General features: G+C 46.6%; 1 protein-coding gene across 3 annotated transcripts in view; it reads right to left on the reverse strand.

Moving 5' to 3' along the window:
* The window catches only part of STX18 (syntaxin 18), an 897,615-nt gene that overhangs the window by 226,894 nt on the left and 649,891 nt on the right, over positions 1–20,830 (reverse strand). For all 3 annotated transcript variants that reach the window (XM_078686654.1, XM_078686620.1, XM_078686645.1), the window contains one exon: positions 10,447–10,516. In XM_078686654.1, the coding sequence (XP_078542780.1) occupies positions 10,447–10,516 (70 nt within the window). The remainder of the gene's footprint in view (positions 1–10,446; positions 10,517–20,830) is intronic.

A 20,830-nucleotide genomic window follows, 5' to 3' on the forward strand; every position in this document is an offset into this window, starting at 1 on the left:
TGGGGCTTAAACAAGACCCCTGTGGCACCCCCTTTGTGAGTTTCGTGGAGGCAGATCGAAATGTGCCCATAGTGACACTCTGTGTGCGGCCAGTTAGGAAGCTCCTAAACCATTCTAGTGCCAAACCCCCAAGCCCAACCTCTGTCAGCCGCCTGAGCAAGATGTTATGAGATATAGTATCGAACGCTGCCGATAGATCCAATAGTACCAGAATCACTGAGTGCCCTTTGTCCTGTGACATGCGGATGTCATCTGCCACTGACAAAAGAGCTGATTCGGTACTATGGCGTGGCCTGACAGGCAATGGCAGGGATTGTGGCCCGCAAAAGACAGCAGACATCCATACCTTTTACTGCATTTAAAAAAGATTTTTTTAGGCAGCCTGATTTCCTTAAAACAATTGGAACTGCTTTAAAAAATACATCCATTTTGAAAGACTTCAGTGAGAGTTGGCTGTGACCATCAAGACCTGTTTACTTCCCTTAAGTTAGCCCCATGATTCCTTAAGGGGAAGGGGTTGAAAGGGAGCCCTGTGCCCTTTGCAAATCAGTTACTACTTCAACTTGGGAGTTGGCAACTTATCAATGGTTTGCGGACAGAATCCCATTGACAAGCCATTCACACATATGCTAACAATGTGCAATTTGAAAGCAAAGCTCAAAATAACTATTTCCAAATAATACATCGGTAATCATTATTAACCTGTTTTGTGATACAGTAATACTTTTCTACGGTGCAAAATGGGTTTGGAGCCTTACAAAAGTGATTTAGTGACCGTAAAGTCAATAAAGCTAAAATCCCCAGGGGCCTGCTTTAATCTTCTACAGAGAAGGTAAAACAGAAGTGGATCAAAGCTGTAAAAAGCCCGCATACACACAAGTTAAAAACTTAATCTGCATAGTTTCCCAGCTCACTTTTGGTTTTTGTTGTCTGATGAAGTCTTTTCACAAGGAGACTGTTAGAAATGGGATTTTTGGCAGGCTAGGGCAGGTGCCAAAGCCAAGCAGAAACCCCCACTCTAGTTGGGATAAGGGAGTTACACTTCTAAAATAACCCCTGCTCACCCCCTAGGTAGCTTGGCACGAGCAGTCAGGCTTATCTTCAAGGCAGCGTGTAAAGCATAACCAACAGTAATACAGTGTAAGCACTACCAAAGGACACCACACCAGTTTAGAAAAATATCTAATATTTTTATATACTTAAAACAAGACCAAAAACTATAAAAATCCACAATTAGTACTTAAAAATCTTCGGTTTTCAGAACATGCTTGAAAAACAGTTCCTTGATGTCGATAGCTCCGTCCGGGGCTATCACGGCGTCGTGAGCAAACAAATCCAAACAGTTCTGGCTGACTGCAGTGTTGTGGGCCAGCTACGGTGTCGGGAAGATCCGCAAACAGTGCCTTTTAGAAATGCAGGGCGTCGGCGACCTCTCCTTGAACTTCCGAAAGCACGCATGCGCAGGCGTTGGTTCCGGAGGTCGGTGCAGTAGTCTTCGGGCCCTCGAAGTCACACGCATTGCAGATCAAACTCCTCTCCGTTGAAGTCAGGAGCGCTGGCGTCCGCAAGTGTCAGGTGCTGCGATGCGAAGTGCAGCGGTGCTGTGCCCTCAGGTCACGGTGTAAGTAGCGGCTCGGTGGCAGCGCCAGAAGACGTCGCTGGTGAGACCAGGGTCACGGTGCGAAGTGAATGCGGTGCTCATCACGGTGCTGGCAGGTCGCTGTGAAAACAGCGACGTCGTCGTTGCTGAAGCGCTGTTGTAGGCTGACGAACTGGAGTCAATGGTGCCGGAGTCAGTAGGCAAAGACTGCAGTGTGGGATGAGAGCGGTGCGTCGTGTAACTTTACGAGCAGCGCCCTCGAACGACAGTGCAAGCAGCGGTGTCGATTTCGGTGTGGAGCGGTGTCGTTGGGGATACCAAGGCATCGTCTTGAAGTGAGGCGGTGCGGAGTGCGGGGCTCACAGCCCGCGGTGCGAGCAGCGGCTCAGTGGCGGTGTCAGCAGGCGGCGTCGGTAAGACCAGGGTCGCGGTGCAGCATTGCAGCGGTGCCTTCAGGACACGGAGTTGGCAGCGGCGGCGCCGACGTTGTTGGGTTGCTTTTTCCTCTGCTGCAGCACAAAACACACAATTCCCAGTGCGAACGGCAGAAGACCTTGAAGTCTTTGCTGTTTCTGAGACTTCTTGAACAGGGGGCAAGCTCCACCGCAAGCCCTTGGAGAAACTCACAAACGTAGATTGCAGAAAGGTCAGTTCTTTCACTGCCCAAGACAGAAGCAGCCTCTGCAGGCCAACACAGCAAAGCACACAGCAGTGTGGTAGTCCCTTCTCACAGCTTCTCCAGCTCTTCTTTTTGGCAGTCTTCCTGGTTTTTTTGCAGAGTTTTATATAGCGCAAACTTGACCCAAATCGGGTATCAGAGTTCTAAAGTTCAGGGGTCTGGGCCCCAGTATTTATATCCCAAAATCCTTTGAACTCTTAAGCAGAGAGTGTCTGTGCCCAGCCAGAACCAGTTCTGCCTTCTCTGGTGTGACTTCCTGGCAGGAGGTGGAGACGGCATGGTCAGCGGTAGACCTGGCCCTTTGAGGTGCAAGGAAATCCCCCCCCCTTCCTGTGAGAAAGTGCCCTCTTTCTTACATGGTAGGCCCATGCTTTTTGCTGAATTGCTGATGTTCTTTGACTGAGTGTGCCCTGGGCTCCTGCTAATCAGGTACCCAGGGCCTATGTTCCTTCCCTAAAACTGCATTGAAGCCTAAACCCAATTGGCATCTCTGGCCATATGGCATTCCCTGGTAAATGGTACCACAGGTACCCAGGGCACTTTGAACAGAGAAGGCCTCTAAGGGCTGCAGCACTTACTGTGCCACACTTAGAGGGCGCCCCTGGGCGCGGCCTCAAGGCCCGTCATCGCAAATATCATGAACTAGGCCGACCGTGATGCTATTCTGCAAATAGTCAGGTCACATAAAGACAGCTTTGTGCACGGATCCTGCTCTATCATGATCTTTCCAGACTATAAATGCCTGGTCCAACAACAACGCCAATCCTTCATGGCTGCGAAGCGCAGACAAAGAGAATTGAATGACCAATATATGCTGCTGTATCCAGCCCGGATGCGTGTAATTTATAACTCTAAGTCCTACTTCTTCAACACCCCGAGGCGGTCTTCGCTTGGACGGATGAGCGCCCCCAGCTCCGAGTGAACTCTCCATCGGCCTTAGACTCAGACTCCTCTCGAAGCTCACGGAGTCAGCAGCCACGATGCAACAAGTCTCAGAAGCAGCGAGGACCGGGGTCGGACAGGATGTCAGCAAGCCCTGAGCGACCGCCCTGAGGGATCAGGCCTGCTTCATAAGACCACATGGCATTCTGTAAGACACTGTAAATGTTTGAATTTACATTAGTAATGTCGTTCTCTGGGCGGACGTGGGAGCTTGACCATGGGCTGCTAGGCCAAGGACTTCTTGCACTCCCCGTTTTCTTAGATTAGGGTAGGGTGGGAATATTTGGTGCGATATCTGGGTGCCCCCCTTGGTGGGTCCGCTGCTCTATGCACTGCGACAGATGCTCCTTGTTTCTGGTAGTGTTGGCTGGGGGGTGGGGGGTATTCCTTCGGGAATGTAGTTTTATAATGTTTATATGTTTTAAGTACATGCCGACGGGGGGTTACTTTTCATACTATCTTCTATGCAGATCTCCTTGCCTTGTCCAACATCTACCTAGTACCTAATGACACCCGGTGAAGTAAACCCCCTCAGATACCTAACGGTGGTCTCATGGAATGTTCGGGGATTGCTGAATACGGTAAAACATGTTGCAGTCCTGAGACAGGCGAAGAGGTATGGGGCAAACACCCTGCTTCTACAAGAGACCCATCTACTGGGAATGAAAAGCCCAGTGCCTCGCCCGCTTATGCTTCTGTCACATCTCCACGCAGGGTTCACAAGGGGCTCCAGGGGGGTGGCTGTTCGTATCCACCGCAGGCTTCAGTTTCAATACATAGCACATAGGGTAGATCCCAGGGGAACGATTCCTTTTCGTCATAGATACGATATATGGTGAACAGATCACCATTGGCAGCATTTATTACCCTCCCCGCACCATTAGGAGCTACTTTTATTGAAAAAAAGTTGGGGATTTGGGGATCTATTCCAACTGGTTTGACCCTGATGGGGTGGCCACTGGAACGACACCATGGGGCCTTTAGACCGACAGCGCAACAAACTCCCCTCAACCATCGGGCCGACTAAACTGTATACACTGGCATCGACATTAGACTGGGCAGACATATGGCGCGAATTCCACCCTACAGAGCGGGATTACACATACTTCGACGGTCCATGGGTCACAGTCCCGACTAGATTCTTTTTTTGTCCCTCGGGTGTTTCTCCATAGATTTTCGCAGGTACAGCTTCAACTCTGCGTTCTGTCCGACCATTCCCCGGTCACAATGCAATTTCACACATGCATACGCAGGCCTCCATTCCGTTGGAGAATGTCCCCTTGGCACCTCCGTAGTCCAGCCTATCAAGACATGCTCAATAGGGCAATCACTACTTATTCCGCCCCTCGTGTACCACCCTCTGGGAAGCCCTCAATCCGAGCGTCCGGGGGTTCTGAAATCAGCTATCACACACAAGAGAAACGTACAGGCCGCGAACAGCTCGATACCCTAGAAGCGCGCCAGGCGACCCTATCTTCCCAACTACGTTCCAATCCCAGCCCCATCCTTCACCGCAATTTGATCCTCACACAACAAGAACTGCCCCAATATCTGTTGAATTAAGCTAAGGAGATCTGGGAGGCAGCACAACATAGGATATATCAGTGGGGTGATAAATCCAGTAAAATGCGCCACCAATTGTGCCAAGAGGAGAGGGGTCCCTTTACACATCGCCGGAGGGGGTTGCGGAGGAATTTGTGAGGCACTTCACATCCCTATATGCCCGGAAGGAGCAGATCTCTGCCAAACTCATTGCGGAATTCCTAGTGGGCATTCCGAATCGCCGGCTCCCCGACTCTGTCCGGGAGCGGCTGGAGACCCCAATTACACTGGATGAATTGACTGGCGCCCTCAATGCGCCCCGACCGGGTAGTGTCCCGGGTCATAACGGGTTCCCCATGGAATTCCTCCAATCCCACATGCCTCTCCTGGGGCCTCATCTACTATTGGCGACCATCGCGGACGCTACAGACTTGGCTAGTCTGACCAGGGACTGGCATCACAAGGAGATTGTGCTTTTTCTCAAGCCTGGCCGACCTCCCGAGGACCCGTCTTCCTATCGCCCCATTTCCCTTTTTTAATTTTGAACCCAAATTATTAGGGAAGGTCCTGGTTGATCGCATTAGGGGGTGTATTACGGGTCTGATTCACCTTGCCCAGTCGGGCTTCATGCCGCAGAGAGCCACTAGACACAACATCAGACAAGTCCATAACGTCATCGCTGCTGCCCCTACCTTAGGCCGTCCTGCTGCCCTATTGTAAGCGGATATTGACAAAGCATTCGACTCGTTGAGCTGGGTCTATCTTTTTCAGCTGCTCGAGGCAATCAACTTCGGACCCCGTTTTTTGACATATATATACGTCTGTTATATACGGACTTGACGGCATCAGTTCGGATTGCAGGACACCGCTCTCGCCCTTTTCCGATTCAGAGGGGTACCCATCAGGGTTGCCCACTAGCTCCATTGCTGTTCGCCCTAGCGGTTGAGCCTCTGGCGGCCTGGGTCAGAAGTGGCCCGGTGCTCTGGGGGTTCGATTGGTCCCGATCACGGGCAGATCGTATAGCATTATACGCCGATGACGTTCTCTTTTGTATGACAGACCCATGGTACTCTGGACCCCGCATATTAGAAATTCTTAGGGTATTTGGTGGCACCACAGGCCTCTACGCCAATACCGCTAAATCTATTCTCTTCCCAGTGTGTGGACACCAAGGCCGTGAATAATGGGCCACGCAGCACTCCCGGGCCCCAGATGGGTTTCAAATATTTGGGGAGCTACATCTCCCCGTGCCCCAAGATTTCATGGACACACAATATTACTCCACTGTTGATCATCTCAAGAACGAAACAACTATATGGTCCGCTCTCCCTTTATCCCTCTATGGGCTTTCAGCCATCTTTAAGATGGCTTCTCTGCCTCGGATCCTATATCGCCTCCCAAATTTTCCTTATCCTCTCCCTCGTGCTTGGTTTGCACAGGTAAATGCAATACAAAACAATTTCCTCTGGGGTAGTAGAGCCGTTCGCGTGGCGCTCCGCACCTGTGCACAATCTACGTATTGTGGGGGGATAGCAGCAGCTGATATTTATTCATACTATGTTGTGTCACACATCCTTGTAATCAACAAATTATGGTATAATTCTCCTACCGATCCAGCATATGCTATTGAGCACGCTGCAATGGAACAAGTCCCTCTGCTCCACTTATTATATAGCTTCACAAGGTTGGCCAATTTACCACCAGCTGGCAGAGTAGCCATACAGGTATGGAGTGCCAAGACCAGACAAATGGGTTGGAAAGGGAAACTTACTCGACAAACCCCCTTATGGCATGGTACACACCTCAAAACAGCAACCTATTGAGCGGGTTCCGGGGATGGGACCTGGTGGGGATTTCGACCCTTGGGGTTGTATTGAGGGGTACTACCTTAAAATCATTCCAACAATTACAGACAGACTTTGGCCTCCATAAGTCACAATTTTACAAATGTTTACAGTTCTGTCACGCACTCTCCTCCCAGATCCGAAATATGGAGGCTCTCCCCGAGTTCCTGACCTTGGAGGGCCGTCTGCTAATGGGGGACCTTGGACTACACAAAATCAGATAAATATACCAAACGCTGACGACACACACTCCCGCCACTCTCGACAAAACCCGACTGGCCTGGCAGGCAGACATTCCTGAATTAACGGATTACGATTGGGCTGAAGCGATAGCCAACCCGAGGGGCGCGGCAGTCTCCACACGCTACAGGCTCATCCAGTTCAAATATTTACATAGAGTTTATTACACTAGGGTACGACTGTGAAGAATGGGGGTCATTCAGTCCCCATTATGTCGACGGTGTGGCAGGGAGGATGGGTCTTTCTTACATACGATATGGACCTGCACTGCCCTGCAGCCCTTTTGGAACAGGGTTCGGTCATATCTTAATGAGGTGCTGGGGTGGGTGCTCCCACTTGACCCACTGCTGTTTTTATTGCATTCCACTGACGACATCGGGTGGAACCGCTACAAACAGAATCTACTGTTCCTTGCCCGTACTATTTCCAAGAGGGATATAGCACAGGGATGGAAGGTATCATCTCCTCCGACTATAGGTAAATGGAAGAAAGAATTAGATAAGTGTATGGGAGCCGAGATTGCAATCTTTGAGGCCTGGGGTTGCCCAAGGAAACATCGCAAGATATAGACACGGTGGGCGACATATCGTGGAATTGATCTGCCCCCCCTATCAGAGGGGGAACCATGAGTGGCACCCTCCGATCCCTGACGTGCGTTACCCCATTTTATATCGTTTGATTGTATCATCACTTTCCAGGGATGAATATTTTCAATCTGCTGAATCATGTGCTGTACCTTGGAATTTGACCACTATCTGCATAATGTTTGTATTATTGGTTTACCTGCACGTTCAGCAGGGTTTGTTTATTATCATGAAAATGGTTATCAATGCAAATATTATCCATATGCTCATAAGTGTCATTGAAGGGCTTACGCCCGTTACACCGCTAAATAACCAAATAAAATGTTTTTTTTGTTTTTTTTAAATGGGGATTGATGGAGCAGGGTTTTGTGAAATAAAACCTGCTCGGATTAAACCCCTCAGTAACATTCATTAACAGTGTGCTGTGAAAATGTTATTAAAAGAAAGCTAAAGTAAGGGGAAATGCTTTTGCTCATGCGTGTTCTAATGCATGAAAACTAGGCCGCAAGTGCTTTGATTAAAAGACTAATGCTGCTTTTGTGCACGTTAATAACATTTGCTAGGAAATAATAACATGAATGAATGAATGAAATTGTTCTAGTATAGCGTATAGCTACCCTGAGGCCTCTCAGAGCTATTTGATAGAGGAGCAGAGAAAGGAGAGGCCGTGATGTTAAGGGAATGTCTTAAAGAGGTGGGTTTTTAAAAGCTTCTGGAAGGCAAGAGGTTATTGTCCTTTCGTAAAGTGATGGGGAGAGTGTTCCAGATCTTTGCAGCATTAAACGAAAAGGAGCATCCACCCCATCTGGATCTTCGAATATTCTTGGGGGCAGCCAGGCATAGGGAACTGGAGCGCACGGTTCTTTGGGGAAAATAGGGGGCGACCAGGGAGTGGGTAATAGCTGGACCAGTCTTCCGGATGGCTCTATGAACTAGGCACATAGCTTTAAACTGTATCCTGGCCGGAATTGTAACCAATGAAGACTCCTCAATGCTGGTTTAGCAGATTGCCACCGCGGAATCTGGAAAAGCAGGCGAGCTGCGCAATTCTGAATTAATTGCAGTTTGTGGATGGTGAATTGAGGAGCTCCAAGGTATAGGGCATTCCCATAATCCAGGCGAGAGAGTATAAGGGCTTGTACCATAATTCTTCTCGCTTGGAAGGGGAGGATGGGAATGATTTTCCGCAACATTCTTATCAGTCCATAATAGGTGGCTGAGAGCTTGGTGGCCTGGTGGTTAAAATCAAGGGAGCTGTCGAGCCACATACCAAGGCTTTTGATTTGTACCTTTGGAGGTGGAGCAGGGCCCAGGCATACCGGCTACAGGAGAGCGGGGCTGGAAGATGGAGGGTTGCCCAGGAACATAATCTCAGTTTTGTCCCCGTTGAGCTTGAGGCAGCAGAGTTCCATCCACTCGGCCACCGCCTCTAGGTAAGAAACTAGGGTGCTAGACGACCCCTCAGCATGATTTAATGCTACCACTAGCTTAGTGTCATCTGCATAGGGGATGATCTTAATGCCGAATGGATGGACAATCTCCGCCAAGGGACTCACGTAGATGTTAAAAAGCGTGGGGCTCAGGGCAGAGCCCTGAGGAACCCCACAGCTAAGAGGCAACCGAGAAGACACCACATCTCCTTCAAAGACCTGGAAGATGCGGTTGCTGAGGAAGGACTGGAACCAAGTCAGTGCCGTGCCTGTCAACATGGGTTGTGCATGGGTTAGTGCAATACTGCGATGGTGTGCAATGAAATTACATTTCATGAAAATAATAATGTTTGTGTTTGTTTTCTGTAGAAAAGTAAGCAAGGTCTATTCTTCTGCATGCCAGTCCAGGGTTAATAATTGGTGGAAAAATAAAATTACTAAAACAGGGTTTCAAGAGAGAACGCTAGGGCTGTGGCCTTCATAACAACGTGTGCGACTGCCAAGCAATGGGGAAAGATGAGATAACCAGTGGAAGCGAGCAACTTCCTTCTCAAGTTGGAAGAGGCAAACAATGGAAGAACAAACACCTGCAACATGGAATATGCTGCAGGAAATATGTACTATGATTGTGGTTTGAAATTATTCACTGGGAAGAATCTGTCATAATGCTGAAAGTTTAAGGCAAAAGAACATTGAATAAAATAGTCATGCTGAGAGTGGTGTGACAGTACACCCCCATCCTTAGCCAATGAGAGACAGAGTTTATTCACATATTGAAACAAATGTGGGTTGGACATTTGGGTTTTAGGGTAAAGACGTGTCGGTCAGAGGTAGCTGGAGATTATAGCTGTCGTCGGTTTTCTGTTTCCGGATAGAGGCCTACCAGTTTCTTGATTCCTGACTTAAACTTTACCACTCGACTCTTTTTGAGGGACCTTGCTACCCTTTGGCCAGAGGGTAGATTTTCCCGATTCTTACTTGGGTTAGTATAGATAATATCCTGAATTTACATAATCATTTGAAAATGTATTTGGTCTCTGAAATTTTCTCTCTTCGCCTACCAACTCCTTCAATGCATTGTTTATTTGACATAGGTTTGATTGTGTACATTGATAATACTTTTTCTTCGTGATAATCTGATGATTTGCATTGTATGACCGTACTTGATGAGCATTTATTTCACATTATTTTCGATAAACATTATAAATTACACACTGAGTCTGTTATTATTTAGTAATATTTATAAGTGCATATTATTGTCATCAACTAATCAACTCCCAAAGGTCTATCACCACATATATATATATATATTGTAAGGAGAAATGCAGGTTCTAATGTGTATTTGGTAAGCCGGTTATGAACCTTGCATCACACTGAACCTAGTGTGTAGGGATTATTTAGGTAAAGTAAATGGGCTTTGTTTGTGTAGAAATTATTGATCCCTGATCGCTGGATCACACTAACTTCTGAAAATGCTGACAACCGCTTCAAAAGTATTTCTAAATTGCTGGTTGCAAGAAGCACTTATTTACAGCTGGTCTGAATAAGAAATTGGGATATTTAAAACATAAAAATGCAACCTTACCTGCTGCAAGACTTTCTCTGTGAAGATCTCTTGAAGTCTTGAAATTTCTACCACTTTTCCTTCTATTTGCCTGCATAAAATAAAAATTAAAAAATAAAATAAAATTTAAGACTGTTCTTACATTTCTAAATTCAAAGCATGGTTCACGTGACGAGCTCACAATATAGACTACATATACACACATGTATGTGTCAACCTACTGGCGTCTCTGATCAAGCATGCTTGGTCTAAAAAAATATGATGCTAACTCTGAGAACAATGAAGAAAACAAGTTACTTACCTGTAACTTCAGTTATCCAGTATTGGTATCTTTCATAGATTCACATGCCTGAATCATTCCCCGTCGTCGAGGCGGGAGTCCCACGATATATAAAAAAGCAGTGCCAAAAGTAAATTACAGTAGTAGGCCCTATGAGAAGGCCTGAGGCCTAGATTGTAGTAGCCTATCTACCTCATTATGCTAAAAAGACAAAAGTCTTTGCACCAACCAATCAGCTTACAGCACCCTCTAGAACCCTCTCTGCAGAGCCAGTTCTCCTCAGACTTTCGTTAGCACAAGTGGGAATGAGTATCCCAAACTTAGGGAACTGATTCTCTGGGGAGGAGGGTGGGTGCATGTGAATCTATGAAAGATACCAATACTGGATAATTGAAGTTACAGGTAAGTAACTTGTTTTCTTATCCCGTATTGGGGTCTCTTTCATAGATTCACATGCCTGAATCAGAATAGCAAGCAGTAAGCCAGGCAAAAGTCGGTTGCGGATGGTGGGAGACTTATTGTGGTGCACCCCAATAAACTTATGTTTAACAACCAACAATTGCAAAGTAAATGATCTACTAATAAAAGCATGTCTAAATTCAAAAGAGTAGTCATCTAGTATTCCACAGGAAAGGAATATTAGCATAACAAACAAGAAATCTGCTAAACATGCCCTTCTTTTAGATCAACAAAAATACTGAATAGTATACACAGATTACAAAATGAACCAAACATTGTTACCTGAATATGTTCTTATGGAAACAGGTGACGTAAAACCGCTTGGCCAACTGCCGCATCCTCTTGATTTGTTGATTGCAGGCAGTAATGTCTTGTAAACGTGTGGACATTCTTCCATGTCGCAGCACGGCAAATATTCTCTAGCGTCACTCCTGCAAACAATGCTGTAGATGCTGCTACAGCTCTTGTAGAGTGAGACCTTACAGTCCTTTGTAGTGGTCGGTAAGCTTTGACATGGCAGCAATGGGTCGCAGAGGCTATCCATCTGGAAATTGTGGCTTTAGTGACCGCTTTCCCCAGTGTAGTTTGGCCATGAGCCACAAATAGCTGATCTGACTTTCTGAAGTTCTTTGTTCTTTGAAGATAAAACTTTAAACATCGTTTAATGTCCAAAGAATGTAGTGTTCTTTCTGCCGGGGTTGTAGGATTTGGGAAGAAAACCCGCAATTTCACTGGTTCATTCAAATGGAACTGAAAAGGCACTTTGGGTATGAAAGTTGGATTTGTTGGGAGAGTGACATACTCTTGAGAAAAACGTAAGAAAGGTTCTTTGATAGTGAAAGCCTGAATTTCTCCTATTCTCCTGGCAGAAGTTAGAGCTAAAAGCAGGGCGACCTTCCATGTCAAGAATTTGAGGTCGGCTTTGTGGATCGGTCGAACGGGTGCTTCATCAGCTGTGAGAGGACCGTGTTGAGTTCCCATTCCGGTGGTGAAGGTTTAATTGAAGGATACGTCCGGAAAAGACCCCTCATGAATTGTTTTATCAGTGACGAAGAGCATAGTGATGGAGTGTCAGCCACCTTCCTGAACCTGGAAAAAGCCGCTAAATGGACCTTTATGGACGAGAATGAAAGACCAGAGCGAGTCAAATGTAAAAGATAAGGCAGAATTTTCTCCGTTTGAGCTTCGATAGGTTGTAAAGCGTTTGAATTACACTAGGAGCAGAAACGCTTCCATTTCAGACGATAGGTCTTCAACGTGCTCTGGGCTCGTGCTTTCTTCAAGATGTCCCGGCAGTCTTGAGGAAATTGTATCTGACCCCCGTTGCATGACAGTAGTGTTGGAGCCGGTAGAAGTTTGATCGAAGGCTCCTGTGACAGCAACATGAGCTCCAGAAACCAATATTGACGAGGCCATCTGGGAGCAATTAGAAGGAGACGGCAGCTCTCCAATTTCATCTTGCACAACACTCGCGGCATCAGCGGGATCGAAGGAAAGGCGTAAGCATAGATCCCTGACCATCGCATGGACAGGGCATTCCCTCTTGACCCCTGTTGAGGGTATCTGCTGGCGTAATACCGGCATTTCTTGTTCTGGTGGGTCGCAAATAAATCCAACGTTGGTTTGCCCCAAGTCTGAAACACCTTGATCAATTGCGTGTTGTCCAGTTCCCACTCGTGGCAATCCGACAAGGATCTGCTTAGTTTCTCTGCCAGGGTATTGTGCAGACCTTTGACATGTTCCGCCTTGAGAGTTATGTCGTGAAGCGTTAGCCATTCCCATAACTCTTGAGCCTCTTTTGATAGTGTAGCTGACCTTGTCCCTCCCTGCTTGTTTACATAAAACATGCTGGTGGTATTGTCCGTTCGGACCAGTACTTAAGACCCCGCGATTCTGGGGAGGAATGCTTGTAGAGATAGGAAGATGGCTCTCAACTCTAGACTGTTGATGTGGCATTTCTTGTGTTTCTGAGACCATTTGACTTGCACCTGCAAGTCTTGGAGATGGCCTCCCCAGCCCTCCATGGACGCATCCGTCGTCAGGACGAAGTCTGGAGGAGTTTGCAAGAATGTGAGTCCTTGTTTTAGATTGTGAAGTTGTGTCCACCATTGAAGAGCATCCACTATACGTGGGGAGACTTTGATAATGTCCTCGAAGGAGCCTGTCGCTTGCTGCTATTGAAGATGTAGCACCTCCTGTAGAGGCCGCATTTTGAGACGTGCCAGCGGAATGAGATTTATGGCTGAAGAACACATTCCCAGAAGTGAAGCAAAGAGGCGAACAGAAAGTGACTTTCTTTTGGATAGCTTTATGGCCAATGCCTGTAAACGGAGCTGCCTTTCTTGAGACAAGAATGCCTTGCATCGTATCGTGTCCAGACAAGCTCCTAAGAAAAATAGGATTCTTTTCAGAACCAATTGAGACTTCTTTTTGTTGACAGTGAGACCTAGGGATACAAAGAGCTTGCAGCACACTGTTATGTCGCTCTGCACCCTGCATTTTAATGGACCATTGACTAGCCAGTCGTCCAAGTACGGGAAAACCTGGATCCCTGATGAGCCTAGTGCTGCCGCTACTGGGGCCAGGCACTTTGTAAAAATCCTTGGCGCCGACTTTAGGCCAAATGGGAGTACTTTGAACTGATAATGGGCGCCAGCCACAGTGAAACGGAGATACTTTCGATGTTTTGGATGGATTGGGATGTGGAAGTATGCGTCTTCCATGTCCAAGGAAGCCATACAATCTCCCTCGTTGAGGCAATTTAGAATTTCCGAAAGAGTGACCATGCGGAAACCCTGCTTCTTGAGATATTTGTTGAGTTTGCGCAGGTCTAGGATCGGTCGCCATTCCCCTGATTTCTTTTTTATGAGAAAAAAAACGGGAATAGAAGCCTGTCCACCTCTGATGTAGTGGAACTTTTTCTTTAGCGTTCTTGAGGAGCATCGAATAAACTTCCTTGAACAATAAGTGAAGACGAGGGGGACCCCTGGGCGGAGTTATTGGTGGTTTGGTGACAAACTCCAGGGTGTGACCATGTTGTACTAAGTCCAGTACCCACTGATCGGATGTAATCCGCTGCCACTGTTCTTGAAAGGCAGATATCTTCGCGCCCACAGGGAGGGAAGGAAATAAGGTTGGCGCCCGGCTGATCTCACTGTTTTCTGTGAGTGTCTCACCCTTGATTGTTTGTGCGCTTTCGTCCACCTTGACGAGAGAAACTAGCTGTTCCAGACTATCGATAAGAAGATTGATAACTTTGCCGGTAGTGAGGCTGATATTGTCGGCCTTGTTGGTAGCAGTTTCCTCTAGAGGAGTATCCACGTCCTCTAGCACCTCTAAAAGATCCTCTCTTGTACTGCAATGAACCTAGGGATCTTGCAGTGTCAGTATCCGTCTTGATTGCCTGGAGAGCCTCGTCAATGTGTTTCCCAAATAGACACTCTCCATCATAAGCCATGTCCAGGATCTTAAGTTGGACTTCGGGCCTAAAGGTGGAAGCCTTTAGCCAGCCGTGTCGTCAGCCTGCCAGTCGTCTAAAATTCGTATTAGCAATATCCAAATCGCAGTCTATGGTTTCTGCCGCTGCGCGTTCCCCCTTCATTAAGATCTTGCGTGCCTCTTGTCTTTTATCCTCTGGGATTAGATTAATCAAACCAGCCATCTCGGACCACATTTGGCGATCATAGCGCCCTATAATCGCTAAAGAAGTTGCAGCTCTGATCGAGGCAGCAGCCATGGTTGAAAATGTCTTACCAATAAGGTACAAACGACGCCCCTCCTTATCCGGTGGTGTAGTGATAGGGGTGGCTGGGTTTTTCGATCTTTGCTGCGCGGCCTGCGAGATGACTGAATCCGGCCGCAGGTGTCCAATGAGGCATGCAGGACTAGTGAGGGGAGCGCAATATTTTTTATCAATCCTTGGTAACACTGCTGGCACTGAAGCAGGGTGTTTCATTACCTTGACACCTTCTTTCCAGATATAATCTATAATAGGAATGGCTCTTGACACCTTCCTACTTTCTTCTTTAAAATCATGGAGGAAACATTCTGTCTGCTCCACTGTCAACGGCAACTGGAATCTAGTTGCAGCTCGCTACATGAGATTATGGAAACCACCTATGTCTTCAGGCGGTGAGTCTGAAGGTTGTGGGGTTGGTGGAGACGGCATGGGAATAACGTAGTCCTCCCAGTAACTCTCCTTCCTCTACTTCTTCATCCGAAGAAGTGTCCGGGGTCTGTGGAGGCAAGGCAGGTTGTGGAGTTTCCGTGACCGGAGACCTGGGCGGTGGAACTTAAGGTTGAGGAACTGGGACAGCAGGTTGGGCTGGAGGCACAACCTGTTGAGGTGGAAAACGTTGTTTATAATCTGCCAGCATAGGCTGTAAATCTTGGATGAAGGTTGGTGGTAAATGACTGGCCTCCGAAACCTGAGACATCCTCCAGTATTCTGTATGATGAAGGACTACAATGTCCTCCTGATAATAATGCCCGGAATAAGTATCTTCTTCTTCATCATCCTCCTGGCATTTAATATTTAATTCTGAGGTATGGTGAGCTATTCCAAAAGCTCCCTCATTGTCATCATCCTCAAAACTCTGCTCTAAGTCATCAGCATAAGTCTCTAGGAGATGAGAGGGCATAAGTCGCGGAATGTTAGATTCTTGCTGTCTCTGGTATGATACTAATTGAAAGGTCTTTGAAGAAAGCAGGGTAGAAAAAGCCTGTTTCACAGCTAAAGGCTTAGTAGAAGCAGTATCTATTGGTCTTGATGCCACCGGTGATAACGGTGTCACAGTCGTCGTCGATATGTTCATCGTCGACAGGGTAGACGACGAAGGATTCATCGTCGATGGAATCGACGTCGACAGGACCGCCGTCGATGGACTCGTCGTCGCCAACGGGCTCATCGTCGATGGACCTTGCTTCTTCGTCGACGACACCGTCGTCGACTGTACCGTAGATGACATTGACGACGAGGGCTTCTTTGTCGACGAGTGCTTCTTCGTCGACGAGGCGGTCGTTGACGGGGCGTCGACGAGAGTTCTCTTAGCCACAATGCAGATTCTAGTAGACAGGATAGGAGAGGTGATGGCTGTAGTAGAGATCATAGCCGTCGAAGAAGTAGAAGTTGAAATGGTAGTTACAGGTGAGGAGACAGAAGAGCTCTTACTCACGGTGAACTTTGAAGAATCCTTGAGAGCTGAGGCTCCCGAGATAGAAGATGGAGATCTCCGTGAAGACCCTGAAGTGGAGTGGGAGGTTTTAACATGTTTTCTCCCCTCACTTGGATAATCCTCTTGAGATTTCGCACTCTTAACGGAGGTAAAGGCACTGTATTCATCAGTAGAAGAGGATTTTTGCCATAAAAGGACTCTGGCCTCCCTATCCCTTAGAGCCTTAGAAGGGAAGGTGCGGCAGATCTTACAATATTTTGCCTCATGCTTGGGATAAAGGCAATAAATACAGTCCTTATGCTGGTCATCAACATGGACCCTTTTCTTCTCGCATGTTCTGCAAGGTCTAAACAAGGCCATCTTGTTAGACATCCTGAAGCTTACAGAAAACTGAGTCAAGACTTAGGGAGACTCCCTTCCACACGACGTGCGGAGAAAATCTGAGGAGAACTGGCTCTGCAGAGAGGGTTCTAGAGGGTGCTGTAAGCTGATTGGTTGGTGCAAAGACTTTGGTCTTTTTAGCATAATGAGGTAGATAGGCTACTACAATTTAGGCCTCAGGCCTTCTGATAGGGCCTACTACTGTAATTTACTTTTGGCACTGCTTTTTTATATACAGTTGGACTCCCGCCTCGGCGACGGGGAATGATTCAGGCATGTGAATCTATGAAAGATACCCCAATGCTGGATAAATCGGAGTTAACCTTAGATTGAGGCTTAATGCAATAACATATATGTGATGGCCAAATGGGGATAATGATGAAGCAACTGTGGATCACTAATTGGATTGGTGTACTTTCTAGCACTATCTGGGCAACACAAATCCTTTTTATTCAGGGTCAATAAACACATTGCAGTTTTTTTTTTAATATATATGATAGTAAGAGAGGAGACCACAGCAAATACCAAATAATACGTAGTTTTAACTACAGATCCTCGGTGTTCGAATAATTCAAGCATGTGAATTTATCTATGTCCACAGGCTGGCAAGCCCAGATATAAATGTTAAAACAGTAGAACAAGAATGCAAACACTTAATAAAGCATTGATTGTAGCTTAGCCCCCTCCTGTTTGGGTCTGACAGGCAGCCAATGAACTGGAAAGGCTTTGACGTCCACAGGCCACCAAAGCTCACATTGTATCCTTTACAAGCATGAAGCAACAAATTGGAACCCGTAAGTGGGGGGGGGGGGAAGTGGAGACAACTGCCTGTGAATTTATTAAAGATACCAATAGTGGACAACTGTTATTTCAAATAAGAGCCTTTTTCCTCTCCTACACTCATATACTTGAATTAGGACTAGTAATCAATACTAAAAAAAATGTGGAGGGCAAAATGAGGCTCACCATAATGTAAGAGGTTCCTTAGCATGACCTGTCACACACTAGACAATTAGCTTGCCTGAACATCCAAGCATGATATTTTGTATGTCACACAATTTCCACTCTGTGGTTTTGCAAATGCACAGAATTAGAACCCCAGGTTACAGCACCGTGGTTGCAACCATTACTCGAAGGAGTGGCCTTGGACTTCTCTCTATCTTGTTATGACAGAGCAAGATGCAAATGTGTTGCAAACAACAATCCAACAGGTAATAAATAACCTGGTTAGATGTAGGAAGGCCTTTGTTGAAATGCTGAACATAAACATACAACTGCTTCATCTATCTGAAAGCTTAAGTGTGGCCCTAAAAGAAATTCAGAGATGTCTTAGCGTACCAGTAAACTTAGCTGCCATGACTGAGCTATCTGGTTTCATCAGCTTCGGAGACCCAGATCCATGCTGTTCAACAAGAACGAGAAGGTTCAAGCAATGCAATATTCAGCTTTGCTTGCATCATCATGTAAAAAAATGGCATTCCTTAAATGCATCAGAATGTGCCACCTGACAAACCATTGCTGGACAAACCATTTATCTAAACACCATTCCCTTACAGACACAACAACCAGACTGCACTGGAGAAAGATCTCTTTTGGAAATATTTCTAAAACTGGGTACTAAGCAGCACATCATTTTGGAAGAAGATTCACTTTCTAATGCCCTTCTTTCACTAGAGTGCCTGTGCTCGGATAAATTAGACTTGCTCCAAAAGTTTGATCATATTACATGCTTTTTCAGAGCTCCTCTCACTGAAAAACCCAAAGGCCTATATTCCTTTAGAACCTTGCATATTTATGCGCAGTGATAAAGTGGTCAGGCTGATGCATCCCTTTCAAGCATCCCTGAGGTCATTTCATATTTTTATATCAATTTGATCTTTCCACATTGTTGTTTCTATATCCTGCATCTGAAGCTGGGTGGACCATCCACCTTATGAGTAGATGTACTACTATCACATACTGAGTTTCTTAGCCAAGAAAGCAGGAATCTTTAGCACATTGGGTCATGCAGTAAATTACTGATTTTAAGGGTATCCATGTGCATGAACTCAGAGCCACAAAGTCTTTGCATAATTTTGCAGAAATTGTTTACAGTTGCCTGTGAAGCAACCTTTGCTTACGTTGTGCTTATAATCCAGTACTGAGCACACACTTTCAACTGGTCAAGTTTTACTGAAAAAACATATTTGGTTGGACCTTCATTCTGGTCTGAAAGTTGCCTTAATTGAAATTATCAGGATTATTTGCCCTGTTTGTGAGAAGTTAGCCTGGTATACGATGTCCAATATTCTAGTGGGCACCCTGCACCAGTCTAAACGACCCTTATGGTCATGGTTGTAAAGTCAACCTTATAGACCAGCTATCCTAGTGGTAGCACGGACAAAGCAGTCTTCGGCTAAAACTTCAGAGAGCATGTGAAGCCAGCTGTTTTACCAATAATAATCCCTTGAATATCAAATGAAAAAACACCACACAAGGTATATATAAAATATATATGTATTTATTACTAACAAACCCCAATGCACAACTTTGAGGGTACCTCAGAAGCTGCACGGTTAGAAAAGAGCAGGTAGTCCAGGATGTCCGGTCCCACGTCTCTTGTGTCCGCCACGGGTCTCAGCTTTGCTGTGGAAGTGGATCAGAGTCCGAGAAGTCTGGAAGTCTAGTTCCTGAGTCGCTAAGTCTTCGGGTTCCGGCGGGAGCGTCGACAAAGCAAACCGGCAAGTTACTGGTGGTGCCTGTTTGCACAGGGTGGTCACTCCTTGACCACAAGGGAGATGTCTTCAGTCTTCCAGTTGATATGGAACGTCGAAGGTCCAAGAGTTTCGTTTCAGAGTTTCTTTCCAGGATAATCTAATGTCTCTAGACACAGCTCCTATCTTTATACTAAACTAAGGGGCTGGATTACCTGCTAGGTCCCTCCAATGGGTGGAACCTGGGAAAGGGGTGGGACACCCCTTTCCCTTTGTCCTGCTTCGCGCCAGAGCTGGGGCTGGAGTGCCCCAGCAACTGGTTTGAACCGGGCTATGCATGGAGCACCTTGTGTGCCCCAGGCAGTGTCTGGAAAAGCATCTTTCCATTGAACCCGCCCTGCCCCAATACACTACAGGCTGTCTGGGGAGGTGCTAGCACCTCCGTCGAAAGGAAACCTATTGTCCAAGCCTCCCTTGCCAGAGTTTCATCCAGCTGCAGGAGGTCAGACTCGTGTCTGTGGCAGCAGCATCCTTTTTGTGATGCTGAGGCTCTGTTTAACTTTAACCGGGTAAAGCAGTAACTACATGTCTTCTCCCTCCAGAAGGGTGGAATGCTACCCCCGCCGCCAGAACTGGCGGGGGGGGGGGGGGGGTGGCGGGAAGTATTCCAAAGTGTTTGACACCTTATACGACATGTTTTGATAAAGCCAAACCAACGTTAGCATTAACCGCGAGGATTATAACGCACTTAAGAGTATATGGTATAGCTATATCATAGAACAGCTATAAGGACATAGTTCCGAAAGCTGCAGATGGGCTCAGCTCATGCTAGAGCACCATCTCACATAACACCAAGCACTCTGCCTTCAGGATTGTCAAGGCCTGCCATAGGAGTGACTTATAGGTATATATGTGTCTATATATAAGGGTACATATATGAATACTATATCTAAGCAAGGGGTGATTACACCACCTTGCCCAAGACGAGTGATCAGCCTGTGGTGTCAGTTTGGATGGCCAGTCAGGGGTGGCATAATTCATGCTGCAGCCCCTGGTAGGCCTTGGATGCACCTATGCCCTGGGTACCTATGGTACACTATACAGGGGCTCACAAAGGTGACCCAATCCCAATTAGGTATGTACCTAAAGTACATGGAGTTCATTTTTCAGAGAGAGCAGATAGCCTGGGGCCCTGAATAGCAGGATCCCGGGCCAACTAAGTCAAAAACCATCTAAACACTAGTCAAAAAGTTGGGGTAACCATATAGTCAGATATCCACCTTCCTACACTGTTCCTTTGAATATGGAGGAAATAAAGAGGTCTGGGTTCATCACTCAGTTCAGATGACTTTTCCTGGCAGGCCTCAGATCTACTTCCTTCATACAACCCATCCATTCATCTCACTCTGTATCTTTGG

The sequence above is a fragment of the Lissotriton helveticus genome, chromosome 1_1 (assembly GCF_964261635.1).
Source record: "Lissotriton helveticus chromosome 1_1, aLisHel1.1, whole genome shotgun sequence".
NCBI lineage: Eukaryota > Metazoa > Chordata > Amphibia > Caudata > Salamandridae > Lissotriton > Lissotriton helveticus.